The sequence below is a fragment of the Capra hircus genome, chromosome 24 (genome assembly GCF_001704415.2).
Source record: "Capra hircus breed San Clemente chromosome 24, ASM170441v1, whole genome shotgun sequence".
Classification (NCBI taxonomy): domain Eukaryota; kingdom Metazoa; phylum Chordata; class Mammalia; order Artiodactyla; family Bovidae; genus Capra; species Capra hircus.
Window position 1 is genome coordinate 49,744,189 of NC_030831.1, and position 15,915 is coordinate 49,760,103.

Genomic DNA, 15,915 nt, shown 5'->3' on the forward strand with positions numbered 1-15,915 from the left:
GCCACCTGCACAAACGAGCTCCTGTGATGTCCAGTGGCTGTGCTGGGAACACAATGACAGTGAGACCCTTGCCATTCAATTGTCCACAGTCTGGTGAAATGACAAACAAGCCCTTAACTACAATACAAGGGGAGGAACGCACTAATGGAAGACAGAAGTGGAGAAGTGTTGGCCAGTGACTAACTCCATCTGGGGGGGCCAGGAACGGGCTTCATGGCCCGGAAAGCATTTTAGAGCTCAGTTCAGAAGGAAAGAACCTGGCCAGACACGACAAAGGTGGGGAAAGCACTTCAGGCAGAGGAAACAGCACTTATTCACATACTTTAGGGGATTCACTGGTTCGCTCACACATTCCACAAATGCCTGGTGAGTGACACCTGTGTGTCAGGCTCAGGGCTCATAACTTAGGGGGAGTGTCAACGCAAAAGCCATCCTCTGCAAGAGAGGAAAAGACATCTCAAGCGCAGGACAGCACACGAGGGGCTCAAGGACTGCTGGACTGAGGAAGGCAGGAGGGCGGGGTCAGCATGCAAGCTGGGTGATGTTGAACCAGAGGCCTGAGCGCATCAAGGAGCGGGTCCGCAGAGCAGCCCCTGGTTCTGCCGGCTGGAGGGGAGTGGGGTGGGGGACGCTGAGTCAGCCGGTCTGACCTGGGGCCCCTCCAGATCACCTTCTGCGTGGGGAGCAACGGTTCCACTGGAAGCGTGGAGAAACCAGGGAAGGGAGAGGAAGAGTGGAACTATGGCCCCAGGGAAAGCAGGAGCTAGACCGAGGGCCGAGCGGGCTGCCACGAGCCTTGACCACACAAACAGGCCAGCTCCCGGTGCCAACAAAGGGGGAAGACTCCTGACGCTCCCTCTCGCCCAGGGTCCAGCTGACCCGGAACAGTTTTCTCACCGTGTAGAAAGAGATGTTGAAATGGAGACACTGGCAGACGCTCCACAGCACAAACCTCAATTAATCAGAGTCCAGTGGACCAAAGGCAACCTTCGGTTAAGAAGACTGCCACCCTCGTATTCTCTACAGAATGTTTAGCCCAGCATTCTCTACTGTCTATAGCTACAGTCTTGAGCTGCTAAGACAACATTGTGCTCAGAGGGTGACTGTGTCACTTTTACAAAATAACTTATGATTTTAAACTTGGTCATCCGGCAATGAACTATACTCCAAATGAACAGATTTTCCTAACAAAATGATACTTAAAAATATTTTAAAGTTGATGCAATTCTCTTCCCTCTGAAAGGAATATTCTCGATGTAATCTAACCCTTTAATGAGACCATTAAGTACCATACTCTGCTGTAATCGCTGAATGCTCTAGAACCAAGAAACACGCAAGGATCTGCCCCTCATCAAAGACCCCCAAGAGCTCAGCTGTTATTCTACAGCCCCAAGCATCAGCTGCGGAGTTCAGGTTGTTTCAGATAAAATGAAATCCACTGTCTTATTTAAAACAAGCATCTGAGGTTGGGCCTGAGGCCGGCTCTGCGATGGGGAAGACACAGGAGGTGCGGGTATTTCCCCCTCAGCTGGCTTCCAAGCCATCCCTGCTTGGGCTCCAGATCAGAGCCCTGGCAGGTTCACCAGCGCCAGCAGGCAGGCTGAGCAGTGGAGCCCCAAGCTTTGGGGAAGACAGGGATCCAGGCCAGCAGCTTGGGGCCTTATCATGACCCCTAAAGCACTGTATAAACAATGTCATTTTCTATGGGAGCTGTGACATAGGAAAGGCTGGGAATGTCTCCAGGCAGGTGAAAAAGGGGCTTTTCCTTTACAGTCCCTGATGCAGGAAAATGGATGAACATCTCAGATGACAGTTTCGGTAAGAGGGGTGAGGACCACTAAGGCAGTTAACACCCCACCCCAAATCCCAGGGCACTGCGGCTGAGCCTTCCCTGGAGCCGGGGTCGGGGATGTGCCCAGCTCACCTTGATGAGGCTCTCCAGCACAGACCTGCAGATGGCCTTTTTGTCTGCATTGGCAAGGTCTTTCTTCTTGACCAGCACCCGATACCGGTTGAAGAAGTCATGGTAGGACCACCTGGAGAGAAAACCGGTGCGTCAGGGACATGTCCTGCCTCTCGGCCATACAAGGGCCCTGGATGATCTCAGACGGGGCCCCAGGGGGTCAACATGTCCAGCACAAAGCCCTTCTCAGAGAAGCAAAACACGTTCCGGGGCGTTTCGTTCTCCCTCGATGCTGAGAACTTCAGCATGTAGCTGAGTTACAGAATCATGCCTAGTTAAAGAATCATGACAGTAAAAAGGATTTTGGAGGCTCTGCTGCTGGGAGGGTTGACCAGCTCGCTGCTCAGACTAAGGCCAAGCTGAAATCTGAAAAGCTGTCCAGGAGGATGTTACTGTTGACACCCATACTTCCTAGGACAAACTGAGGTTCTTTCGTCTGTCAGCACCCTGCTTGAGCCCTCAGCGTTGGGGACCGTTTTTGGAGGCCCTGTCTCTGGCTGATAGCACATAAGGTGGTCCCCTGGGGAGGCAGGCCCCAGGAGGTGCAGTACCTGGATGGGTAGCCGGCCGCACTGATCCGGATGGTCTCCAACACACCGCAGGCTCGGAGCTGCTGCACTGCTCTCTTTGAGTTAAAACTGCAAAACACAAGACAAGCAATGAGAGGCCACAACGGCAAAGAAACAGAACAGGAGAGAGAGAGAGAGACCACCCCCTCCTGCACCGAGGTACAGGCATTGTACGCCTGGGAGCTCAAGTCCAGGGGCCAAGCGCAGGCTAGAGGACAGCGACTGGCAGCACCTGAGCCGTCTCAGTTCTGTGTGCGTTCTCACCCTCACCTGGACTACTCCTCTTATTTGCCTCCCTGCACTCTGGCCACCCTCCCAAACTCATTCCTGCCTCCTCTGCAGAGCCTAGACAGTGTATTAAAAAGCAGAGACATCACTTTGTTAACAAAGGTCCATATAGTCAAAGCTATGGTTTTTCCAGTAGTCATGTATGGATACGAGTTGGACCACAGAGAAGGCTGAGCACCAAAGAACTGATGCTTTCAAACTGTGGTGCTACAGAAGACTCTTGACAGTTCCTTGGACTGCAAGGAGATCAAACCAGTCAATCCTAAACGAAATCAATCCTGAATATTCATTGGAAGGATTGATGCTGAAACTGAAGCTCCAATACTTTGGCCACCTGATGAGAAGAGCCAGCTCCCTGGAAAAGACACTGATGATGGGAAAGACTGAAGGCAGGAGAAGGGGACAACAGAGGATGAGATGGTTGGATGGCATCATCGACTCGACGGACTTAAGTTTGAGCAAACTCTGGGAGACAGTGAAAGGCAGGGAAGCCTGGCGTGCTGCAGTCCATGGGGTTGCAAAGAGTTGGACATGACTGAGCGACTGAACAACAGAGCCTTCCCTTACTATTATTTCTACAGACAGGGGCATCTGTCTTAACTCAGTGGCCAAATCATATACACTTAGCACCTCAAGCCTGAGTTGGCTCCCAAGTTTAAAAGGGGAGTTTCAGGCCACGCAGACCTGGGTCTGAATCATGATGTGGTCACTTACAGCTGCATGTGTGATTTGGGGCACATAACACACCTCCTTGTACAGCAGTATCCTCCTCTCTAAGGTGGGGAGAGTGGAAGTGTCCCTTTTAGAGGGTGAATGTGAAGATTAAGTGTAACAGCCCATGAAAGCAGTAAGGCCAGCACCTGGCACAACAGATAAGGTCACACATGCTATGAGCTTCTGTCATGAGAGCTGCCCAAGAATCACACAGATAAAGAACTTTATCTTCTTGTCTTTACACAAGAAGCCATGACGTCAGCAACTCATCCACCCTAAGGTGCTAAGTTTAGTACTGAAAACCCCATTTTTATTCTGACACTTATACTGAGTAGGACACTGGAGGTAAAAGTCAGACATGGTCTGGATTTTCTTAAGTATCTGCACTTGAAGAGGGGAGACGTGTATAGAGGTGGTAAAGTACAAATGAAAGTGTTATTCACTCAGTCATGTCTGACTCTCCGTGACTCCACGGACTATAGCCCACCAGGCTCCTCTGTCTGTGGAATTCTCCAGGCAAGAATACTGGAGTGGGTAACCATTCCCTTCTCCAGGGGATCTTTCCTACCCAGAGATTGATTAAACCACAAGGCATCATGTGATAAACATGGTAAAAATGCTGAAAGAAACTGGAGGGAAAGATGCTGGGGTTGGCTGGGGTAATCAGGGAGTCTTCACGGAGAAAGAACTAAGCTGACCCTGAATCAATCACCATGATTCAGGATGAGGAATAAATGTTCTTTTTCTTTCTGGCTGTCCGGAAGCTCGGCTATAGCCGGATGCAGAGTGAGCCCCCTCCAATGACGTGGGGACCCGGCTCCACCTCCACAGTCACCCACCCCCTAAAAGGCTGCTGGTTCCCACCTACTGTGTGGGGCTCTGCGGTGCTGGGCAGGTGCATGCGGGACCCTCAGGCACTCAGCACCACCCACTGCTGAGATCAGCCCACTGGCTTTCAGGAAACCTGGCCGGTTGCTCCGACGATGATCCCACTTCAGACGATCACACCTGCCCAGGGCCACCTCCTCCCTGGACACTTCCTGTTCTCTTGCCTCTATATCGCTGCAGTTCCCACAGACCCACCGACAGTCACTCTTAGGCTGTCCCCAGCTATCTGGGGCTGACAACTCCTTAAGACGACGACTACGTCTTCACTCATTGTGATTCCACTGTCCTAGCCCAGTGCCCAGGAGAGATGACTTCTGAACAAAAGAAGAAGCAGAAGGAAAGACTTTTTATCAAATAGAAGCATTTAGTGCAAGACAGCAGTCTCCACTGGGGAAAATTTTGCCACCAAGGAACATTAACGTTCTAAGACGCCCGCCGTTAGTTGTCACAGCGGTGGGGGTGTCACTGGCATCTAGCGGGCAGAGGCCAGGGAAGCTGCTACATCTCCTCCAGTGTACAGGACAGCCCTGCAGAAAACCATTACTTGGCCCAAATGCCCACAGTGCTGAGGCTGAGAAAACCCAGCTTTAGGGGAGGGGCAGGAGGGATACAGCACTTTGTTTCCAGAATTATCAATAACCTCACAGATTTTCATGACATAAATTTTTATACTGGTCATAAATAATCCTCATTATCTCGCTGAAATTTTTCATCAGGATAACTATTTTTTTTTTAGCCACAATTAACAGAGGAGGAAATGAAACGAAGAGGGCGAGGGCCTCGCTTGGGATGAGCCAAACAAATGGTAGCCGAGAACACAGGCTTTCTGACTTGGTTCCGTAACCTCCCCCACTTTATTGGGAGGAAGACTTTGGTTCTGAAGGTAAAGGAGGTTCCTAGACTCGCACGTCCCTTTGAGAGTCCCAGGGGCTTCTCTCACGTGGGAGGAGAGACTCAGCGTGAGAACTCGGCACACGGTGGGCGCCTGGTTCTGATAGACGCATTGCCCAAGGTCAGGCCAGCTGCGGGCAGAGCTCGTGGCATCCCCACACGCTCCACTCCCGGGCCCAGCACGCCACTCGTGTCCTTCACAGGTAATCTACGTCTTTCACACCTGCTGCTTTCCTAACATCCTCTCTTTTTCTGGAGGCATCTGGTAGACAGATTCACACGGGGGGATTTCCTGAGCATGTCTCGGGAACTTGGAGGAAGGGAGAAGAGTGGACAGTCAGCCAGCTCCCGAGGAGGCTGATTCGACGCTGTCTTCCCAGCCTTTTCCAGGACGAGGCCCCTGAGAGTGGAAGTCAAGCTTTATTAACCGATATGAAATATAGAAGGCAGTGTAGATATTCATCCTGAGAGTTGCAGTTGCCAAGATAAATTATTTCACAGAAAGAAATTATGCCAGGACCAAAAAGGAAATCAGAAAGATGGGAAGGAATTGCTTGAAAAATGGAAAAATGTACCTCCTTTGGCTAGGGGGAGAATAGCGCGTGTGGAGGCTCAGGGGAGCAGGAGGAAAGGCCGCAAGGTGGGTGAGAGACCATTCTACAGGCGCAGGGCAGCACTCCAGGCAAGAAATGGAGAGACGCAGAGACAGGCCACAGGGGAAGGAAGGGACGTGGGAGACCGTGGGACAGATTGTCAGGCGGACTCCACAGGACTTCAACCATGATTGGATCCTAGGGAGTAAGGGCCCTGCTGCCCAATATGGTAGCCACTAGCCACCTGTAAGTAACTAAAATGAAATTAAGACTTCGCTGTCTCAGTCACCCTGGCCACACTGCAAGAACTCAGTAGGCATGTGTGACCATGTAGGTCACTGGAGATTTACCAAACAATTCCATCACGGCAGAAGGTTCTACTAGATGGTGCTGGTCCAGAGGGACCCTTAGGTTTCTGGTTTGGAAGAGTCAAGTTTGGTGGGTGGATGAGATGTCAGGAAATGCTTATGCCATTTACTGTGACAGAGACCGAATAAACAGGAACCATTCACGGGGGTGGGGAGGATGAGTCTGGTTTCAGACATGTTGAGTGTGAGGAGGCCAGTGAAGTCACAGCAGGCCAGCAGAAATGCCAGGTGGAATCGGCACAACCCAGAGACGACAGAGATGCTGAAGAGTCATTGTTAACCAGACTTGGGGGAGGCCAATCACGGCTGGATGGCATCACCAACTCAATGGACCTGAGTTTGAGCAAACTCCGGGAGACGGTGAAGGACAGGGAAGCCTGGCGTGCTGCAGTCCATGGGGTCATAAAGAGCCGGACATGACTGAGTGAACAGCAATAACAGCAAACCGTATGAGTGGGGACAGAAATGGAAGGAAAATTTCAAGGCAGGAGTAGTGGCAGAATGTGGGTCAGAGAGAGGGGAAAGTGAGCAAGTGTGGATGACTCCGGAGGCAGAGGAGACGGGGTGTGAGACACGGGACCGTCTGCACGTCTCATCACTCGATGTACCACGTGAGGTTACGCTTCCTCAGTCAAAAAACCTTCCCTGACCACTCCCATCTCTGAACGGAGCAGCTGCTGTGAGATGCACTCACGTCCCCATTTAACGGCACACTTCTAACCGGCTCTCTGCTTCGTGGGCACCCTGACCATCACTGTAAGCAACGTGAGATCAGGGAGCTGGCCCTTCACGGCCCCCAGTTCTCCGGACAGCAGCCAGCTGGGGTCCATACTCTGCACATAAACCACCGGGGTGGGGGGGCAGGCGGCAGCTGCAGGACCCGCCACTCATCCCGCCAAGGCCCACAGACCCACGGGACTGTGCCCGCCCCGCACCCTTGGCCTTCGAGGCGACACTCACTGGAAGGGCAGCTTCTCGTCGTTGGGCTTGATGCAGCGGACGTAGTGCGGCGTTGTGGCGTTCAGCGTCTCCATGAGCAGGTGCAGGGAGGAGCGGAACTGGGGAGACAGAGGTCGGTGCCCCGTGACCTACTCCTGCTCAGCTTTCGTGGTGAATCACGAACATCCAGGAGCACCCCACACTGGGAGTGGGAGCTGTCAATGCTTTTATCACTTCATTACTGCTTTAACGCAGGGCAGGGAGACCCCCAGGGACCTGGGGGCAGACTCCAGCTCTGACGCTGCTGGGCTACTTGGCCAACCCCCAGACCCTCCCGCATCCCAGCAACAGGCTCCACAAAGCACCTGGGGAGAGACCTCCTGGGGGCGTTTCACTCAGCACCCTGATCAGATGAGATGAGGCGAGCAAGGGCCAAGAGTGTGAGAGGGACCGTCACGTGGCTGGAGGCTCTGCTGCCCTGATACAGGGTGCCTGGGTGGCAGGCTGGCAGTTACTGCCTTACAGGACGCGCCCAGAGCAGATATCCACCAAAGCATGAGGGTCAGTGGTTGCCAGGGCTCAGCAGGCACTCTGCTTTCCTGGGAGACATGCTACATTTCGAGTTCCCAGGCTACTGATCCCGCCCTCCCAGACTGTACCCCTAGCCCTCCAGGCTCACCCTCAGGTGTCTGTGGTCCTGCGATGTGGTCCCCCCGAAAGGGATCAGACACTCAACGTGGGGATGGAGTCCTCCCCTCTCCCCCCTTCCAGTTCCCTCTAGTGAAGGTTTTGCACCTTCCTTCTTCAAAGGGCACAGAAGGACCAGGCTGGGGGCTGGGGATGCGGATAGGGACCTCTGACTCTGCCCCTCCATCCTTCATCTCCAGAGAGGCAGTCTTGCCTCACGTGCCAGGCTCCACAGCTCTGGGGCCTGGGGGCTAACCTGGTAACCCACGGTTTTCTTGTGCTCCTTGTTGGAGGCTTTCATGGGGCGTCTGGAGGGGCGAATGTTGATCTTGGAAGAAGCGGTGGTGGCGGGAGCAGAGTCTTTGCCATCATGGAACAAGTCAGCCACCAGCGGGAACTAGAAACAAACAGAGGAAGAAGATGGAGAACAAGAGCTCTTGGACTTTATGCTGCTTGCAGTCTTTCCAAGTAGCCTTCCAATACACACCAAGGGAACTGGAAACACATGTCCACACGAACACTTGCACACCAGTGACTGTGGCAGCATCATTCCTAGTAGCTACAAAGCAGGAACAATCCAAATGCCCACCAATTGCTGAACGGATAAACAGAATGTGATGTATACACACAATGGAATATTACTCAACAGTGTAAAGGAATGAAATCCTCGTTCATGCTAAAACCTGCCTGAACCTTGGAAACACACCAAGTGAAAGAGTCAGACACAGCAGACCACATGGTGTGTGATTCCATTTACTGGAAATGTCCAGGGAACAGAAGGTAGTTTAGAGTTGGCCGAGGGGCTGGGGAAATGGGGAAAGTGGAATGACTGCTAATGGGGACAGAGTTTCTCCTTGGAGTAATGAAAATATTCTCGAATTTACCATGGTAATGGTTGTACAGCTTGGTGACTATACTCAAACTACTGAATTATACACTTCAAAAGGGTGAACTTGGGGTATAAGAATTATATTTTAAAGAAAGGAAGGGAAAAAAGTAATTTCACCAGGAAATCTCACATAACCTTCACCTACAAAGATGGGCAAAACTTCTTTCCTTTCTGGAGTGGTAGAAGGCAGCTATGGTCTAATAAAGCTGTTTAAAATTTTCCACACTTATTATTACTGCATCTTATAAAGTTATTTAACTTAAGCCTTAATTTCTTCATCAGTAAAATGGGAATAAGGATGGACTTGCTTTGTGGAGTTGCTGTGAGACTTAAGATAACACACTGTGTACACCGGGGTGAAGGCCAGGCCAGGCACGGGGCAGGTGGGACAGAGTCCCAGCTCTCAAGGCACTGGTTGTGTCAGCATCCCTTGGGGAAGCAGATGCTGGGGACAGAATCAAGGGTTGGAAGGCCACTACCATGCCTGCAGGTGGGGAGGGCACACAAGGAGGAGCCGGGCCCCGCCCTCTAACCCTGAGCCACTCCCACCCCAACTGAGGCTCAGACACTTGTGCTCAGGCTCTGGGCTCTGCTTCCTCGTGTCCACGCACCTTTCTTCCTGTAACTCCCATTAACATGGTGCCTCCCATCTCCTGCCAGTTCTGAATGTCTGAGTCTGCCTTCTGGGGGCTCTGAAATCTGATCTCAGTGCCCCTCCCGCTCACTTTGCTGTAACTTAAGCCACTTTCCTCCAATCTCAGTGCCCTTCCCACTCAGATAACTGTCACTTTGCTGTAACTTTAGCCACTTTCCTCCAGCCCGCTGCCTGCTTTCCCCACTGTGTTCTCTTCTAGCACCTTTCACCGCTCCGCCTTCCTGTACTTCTCTCCTCTGAGCTGCAGATTCCCCAAAACAGCATCATCGCCATTTAACTCTTCTAACACTCATTCCCTGGACAGTGTCCTCTTGTGCCCGTGGCTTCAACTATCCCCTTCAAGCCCATCTCTCCATCTCTATAGCGGAAGATCTGAGTGGATCACAGTTCCAACCCTCTGCTCAATATCCTCCTCTTCACTCTTAGTGTTCCACTGGAAGCTCCAAGTTCAACACAGCCCAAACCACTACCACCTGCTGTCTTCCCAAATTTAGATTAGAGATCCTCCCATCACCCTACCTCTCATCCCAATCAATCACCTAGTCTGTCCATGGTTAAGCCTCAGCAGTCCTTTCTTGATCAACCAGAATGCCCCTGTCCTAGTTCAGGCCCACCTGAGCGCTCTCCCGGGTCACTGTAGTCATCTACAAACCTTGAGTAAAGTTATTTAACTTAAGGATATGCCCACCTCCAGGCATATCCTTCTGCAAACACATTCGACCCCACAGCCAGTCTTAAGAGTTTTCTCTCCATCCAAAACATACCCAGTAACCCCTTGTTTACAGACTTGTTGGTCCTGACTGTCTACAGCAAAGAGCCACCATCACACATAGTAACTGAGACTAGGGGGAGTGGCAGGAATAGAGGGGCTGATGGAGGTCGGAGAGGTCAGCCCAGGCATGGGGCCTCCGTAGACCGGGGCCAGAGCCAAGGCACACGTGAGAAAGGATCACGTGCCCAGTCAGAAAGGCGCCTAGAAGTGTCCGCAGGGAAATGACTGATGGGAGTCTGAAGCCAGGTTCACATTCTAAAGACAGCAGTGATTCCGTCTGCAAGTCCAAACGATACCAAACTGATTAAATTATTCTAATTCACATACTTTCAGAAGTGGACTTCCAAGATGTTTGGGTCTTGGGTAGAAGTTACCAAGAGTATGACTATACCATTGGAGAAGTCTAATTTACAGAAATCATTATTAGTAGCTTTTTCTGTGAAAAATCTGTTAACTTCTGAGGTCGGGGGCTTGTATCAGAATCACAGAAGGAACTCTGAAATCAAATGCAATAATAAGAGTATTTTAAAATTTAAGCCCCTTTCTCCTGCTGCCATCAGAAAAGCTATGCCTTTTATTTATTTGATATATTAAAGGATTTATAAGTTAAGAACAAAAAATGAAAACTTCTGTTCAAGGCAGATTTTAATCTACACAGGCACTGTGCCGTAATTGAGGAACAAATACAACCAAGCCTGGAGGATTTGTACTGTATTTTAAAAGCGATGTTTTCGTTGTTAGGTCCCGGCTATCGAGACTGCATCTGGAAGTGGTCAGGTCTCTGGGATGGAGAAGAAGATGAGTTTGTTGGGACCTTAACACTAGCAGGGAGGGGCGGGCTGTATGTTCTATTCAGAACTGATGTTACAAACTCAGTGAACACACAGAGACATCTAGTTAACCGCAAGAAGGAATGGCCAAGAGGCACCTCATTTAACCTCAGGCTACAGGCAACAATAAAAGACCAGGCAGATACCCCACCACCCCACCCCCACCCCACTCCCAGGGCAAGGGGCTGGGCCAGACGGGGACCTCCTTGTCCCCGGAGTGTCCCAAAGTCTCAACGAAAAGTAGTTACCAAGCTCTTGTTTGAAAATGGATTCATGCAAAAGGAACACATTTCTGGGTGAGAGAGAGCTGTGTTTTGTTGTTTTTAACTGACTAACTCCAGTTCTGCTTTTCAAACAACCAGAAAGTCTATTTACCAGCCCAGGAATGGAAGCACTACAATTCACCTTAGGGCAGTCCTCAGAAACAGGATCCACCTGGGCCTTTCTAAAAACCTGCTCCCTTCAATCTTGAAAATACTGAGATAAAACCTTCAAACAAACCAAGCACTTCCCTGATACTGCTGGTCACTTATTTCAGTGTCAGCAGGCACTGACTTTGGTGTTCTCTGCTACTCAAGTCTATATATAGATATTAAAAGCCTGAGGCAGATCTGTTTGAAAAGGGATTAAAAGAAATAGGAAACACTTTCTAAAGACCACTTGAGGGTTTAAGAAAAATGTCAATTACAGGTATCTACATAGCTGTTACCTTGGAAATCACAGCTATTCACTTCCATTTATATGAACATTATCTTTTCTTGAAAGCAGACACGTGCAACTAAAATAAGACACAGTACAATGACCATTTGATTGGAATCTCTAGCTTCGAGTCTTATCTTTAAAAGCTCTCGCTGTAAACATAATAACAAACACATTTTCTTTTCCATCAATTCTTATATATGGTAAATGCTACCCTCCAGGTGGAAAAAATTCTTGAACTTTTAGGTAAGAAATACCCTGTTTAATATTCATTGGAAGGACTGATGCTGAAACTCCAATATTTTGACCACCTGATGCAAAGAACTGACTCATCTGGAAAGACCCTGATGCTGGGAAAGATTGAAGGCAGGAGAAGGGGACGACAGAGGATGAGATGGTTGGATGGCATCACTGACTCAACAGACATGAATTTGAGTAAACTCCGGGAGCTGGTGATGGACAGGGAGGCCTGGTTGCTGCAGTCCATGGGGTCACGAAGAGTTGGACACGACTGAGCGACTGAACTGAACTGACTCTATTTAAAGGGGTTTTAAAGGATATTTGGAGGAAAAGTCTCAGCACTTTTTTTCAAGAAGCGGGACCTTTCTGTATTGCCGAGAACGATCATATTGTTTTCCTAACTAAAGTTCTCTCTTACACAGTTATCTGTCTATTCTAAGTATTGGGAGAGGCTTTATAACTATCAGCAGAAACTGATTTTAAACAGGAAGCCTTCCAAAAACACTTCAAAGTTAATGTTTCATAGTATGCTGACTCAAAAGCTATTATATAACAACTTTAAAAATGTAAAGCAAATGTGCTTGCTCAAAATGAAACATGTGTGTACCCTGGAAGGAAGCTAGTTGTGTAGAAAGCAATGGAATGCATGTGTCATTATCCTTGAGCTGAAGCTGAGGGAGAAAGAAGACGGCGGGGGGGTGGGGGGGGGTGTCAAGATGGTGTTTGGACCTTGTCAGAGCATCCTGACTCTTGGACCTCAGGGACAGGTGCAGCCCATTGTAGGCAGTCTGGGCTCAAATGGTCTGCCTGGCCTCAGGACCACACTGGTCTTGAGATCCTGTCCGCTGGGATGGTGTGGAGACGGTACCAGCAGGGTCTGCCTGGGAACACGGCCCAGAACGGCCCTTGCTTTCCAGCACCTGCCAGCATGTACCCTGGACCCACTGCCCAGCCCTTTGACCTGAACTCCGTGGGGCCCTGGAACAGGAAATCTCCAGAAGAAAAAAATTCTCCCTTCGAGATTCCCCCACCACCTCGATTTATAAATTTTATCACTTTTTACAATAAACACTAAGAAGAAAAACCCTCCATCTTTAGAATCTAAAATAAATCAGTCTGTTAACCTGAAGTCATGTTTCAAAAGAGGCATCTCTCTACTTAAATCTCTATTTATAGCTTTCTGATAGCTGAGGAAGAACTTAGCTGTATTATAGCCTCTTAGGCAGCATAACTGGCTTTACTAATTACATTCTCATTAACACCATTTTATTTCACTGCTCTTGGTGAGAGCTCTTCAAACAGCCTTTTGGCTGGCAGGGTACATGGTTATCTTCCATCCCATCCTGACTAGTTTTTCACACTGATTTGTTAATTTCTTATCAGGGATGTCACACAAAAGGAAAAAGCTAATAGGTCTCTTCCCAAATAAAAATACCTTTAAGTAAAACCATGAATTTGCCTACGGGATGTAAGAGTTTTGCTCAGTGAGAAGAAAACCAGTAAAAAGGTGGGCATTAACTGGATACCATAGGCTTGTATCTTTCCAGGTCTTTTTCTCTCTCTGCTTTAAGTGTATCCTAGAAACATAAACTTTGTGGGACTGATGTAAAAAAAAAAATTAAAGAAAACGATAGAGGCTCAGTGAACTCTGAGCTTTAAAAATGCTATAACGACAGATGCTGCCAGTGGTACCCACCTGTCTGAATGATTTAAAGCACATTTCTAATTGCTCTGATTGGCAGCTGTAGTCTGTGGAGATCCTATCTATAGGTTTATAGTGACACACTGTTGATTTTTGCTTTCCATCTCCTGGGATGTCTGAAATGGGCTGGAAGGCATCCAGGGTGGAGCATTCTCAGCCCTCCTCCTACTGGGGTCTGGGGGGCCTGGGAGCCCCTCTCAGTTAAATCTTTAAGGGTTGCTGGTCGTCATCACAGCATCTCTGAGGGTTTGCTGAGATGGGAGCAGGAGGGCCTGGCAACAAGGTCTTTGATTTCTTTAGAAACGTTAGCTGGTAAAGGGGAAGGCTAGAGTTGTGGTAGGTGGACAGTGAAGAGAAGGGAGTTGGTACCTTTTAAGAGTGGGCTTCCCTGGTAGCTCAGCAGTAAAGAATCTGCCTGCCCATGCAGGAGATGTGAGCTTGATCCCTGGGGTGGAGAAGATCCTCTGGAGGAAGCAAATGGCAACCCACTCCAGTATTCTTGCCTGGGAAATCCCATGGACAGAGGAGCCTGACAGGTTACAGTCCATGGGGTTGCAGAAAGTCGGACAGCTTAGTGACTAAACAAGAACAAACCTTTTAAGAGCATATCACAGAACTATTTTACACTCCAATTTAGCAATACTGCTAGACTTTTGAAGGGCATACTCTTTGAACTGTCGATTCCATTTCTAATAATTTACAGGCAGACACAACTATACAAGTAAGCAAAGATATATGTAAAGGGCATTCCTTGCAGTGTTATTTGAGTTAGCAAAATAGCAACAATTTTTTTTAAAAAAAGAAAAGAAGTGGATATGTACTCATATGAAAAATGGCCAAGAGATCATGGTAAGTGAAAAGTGAGAGAGGACTGTGTATAACGCCATTCATTTCAATTTTAAAAAGATGTACCAGTATATCAGTATCATCAGAGTGGGAATGCATGAAAAGAAAGGTCAGGAGTGGGAGAGAATACTTCTATTTTAAATATTTCTAAACTATTTGAATTTTTTTATGAGCCTATATTTCATTTCTAATAAAAATTCAGTACACCCTATCTAAAATGATACACCTGTTTAGAAAAGAATGAACACCAGGCCTGAGACTGCCATCCTAGAGAGGCCTGCTTACAAGACACCTGCTTGGCTGGTGTCTGGAAACATGGATTTGGGGAGGGTCTTTTGCAGTCCCTGATAAGAACGGTTCACTGAGCCTAAACTGTTTACACCAACAATATTGTTTTTGCTGAGCCAACCTGCTTTCCTGCTGCGACTCTGGAACTGGTACGTGCTAGGCAAAGGGTGCCAACACCACTGGCTACCAGTAGGGAACCCTGAATGCCCAGGCTCAGGTGAGCTTCTCTGGTAAATAGTTGCCAGGGATCATCACAAGCTTCCCAGGGGGCGCTAGTGATAAAGAACCCGCTTGCCAGTGCAGGAGACATAAGAGACACGGGTTTGATCCCTGGGTCAGGAAGATCCCCTGAAGAAGGGAATGGCAAAACACTCCAGTATTCTTGCCTGGAGAATCCCATGGACAGAGGAGCCTGGCGGACTATAGTCTATGGGGTTGCACAGAGGACACGTGGGACACGACGGAAGTGACTCAGCAGTGGCAGCAGATATCATCACAAGGCGCTACTGTGGAAAAGAAGCATATTCAGCAGGACCGCCCCACTCCGTCCTCCCCTGGGCAAGGACTTCTGAAGCTCGCCCCTGGTTTCCATGCCTGTCACCCCAGGCGCCTTCTCCCTTGCTGATGTGCCTTGTATCCATTTGCCATAAAAAATCATAGCCATGAGCACTATGGTTGAGACTCTTCCTAGCAAACGGTTCAACTTGGGGGTGACTATGGGGACTCCCAGCACATTCCTATTATAATTTTCCATAGAACCTTCTTCCTGACCTTCACAGCATCACCAAAACTTATGATCAAACTGTACATCTTTTCACTTGACTGTAAGATCCGTGAGGTTAACTACACGTACTTGTTACCACTATATATCACACAAATGTTTAATAAAGTTTATTAAATAAAAATAAGGAAAAAAAATCTCAGTGGCTAATAACAGATAATCTGCTGGAGACAAGAGTGTGAGAGATTCCCTTCTAGATACTGGGATCCCCGAGAGACACTCAGACTAAGACAAAAATCAATGGCAGAACCAGACTCTGCACTTAACAGAAAGAACCCGACACTCTCCCCCAGTCCCTCATTTGTGCTCCTCC

At 49.0% G+C, this 15,915-nt stretch overlaps 1 protein-coding gene across 3 annotated transcripts in view; it reads right to left on the reverse strand.

Annotated features, from left to right (window-relative positions):
* The window catches only part of MYO5B (myosin VB), a 340,666-nt gene that overhangs the window by 70,072 nt on the left and 254,679 nt on the right, over nucleotides 1-15,915 (reverse strand). For all 3 annotated transcript variants that reach the window (XM_018039563.1, XM_018039562.1, XM_018039564.1), the window contains 4 exons: nucleotides 8,157-8,297; nucleotides 7,235-7,332; nucleotides 2,515-2,601; nucleotides 1,925-2,036 (listed from right to left, as the gene is read on the reverse strand). In XM_018039563.1, the coding sequence (XP_017895052.1) occupies nucleotides 1,925-2,036; nucleotides 2,515-2,601; nucleotides 7,235-7,332; nucleotides 8,157-8,297 (438 nt within the window). The remainder of the gene's footprint in view (nucleotides 1-1,924; nucleotides 2,037-2,514; nucleotides 2,602-7,234; nucleotides 7,333-8,156; nucleotides 8,298-15,915) is intronic.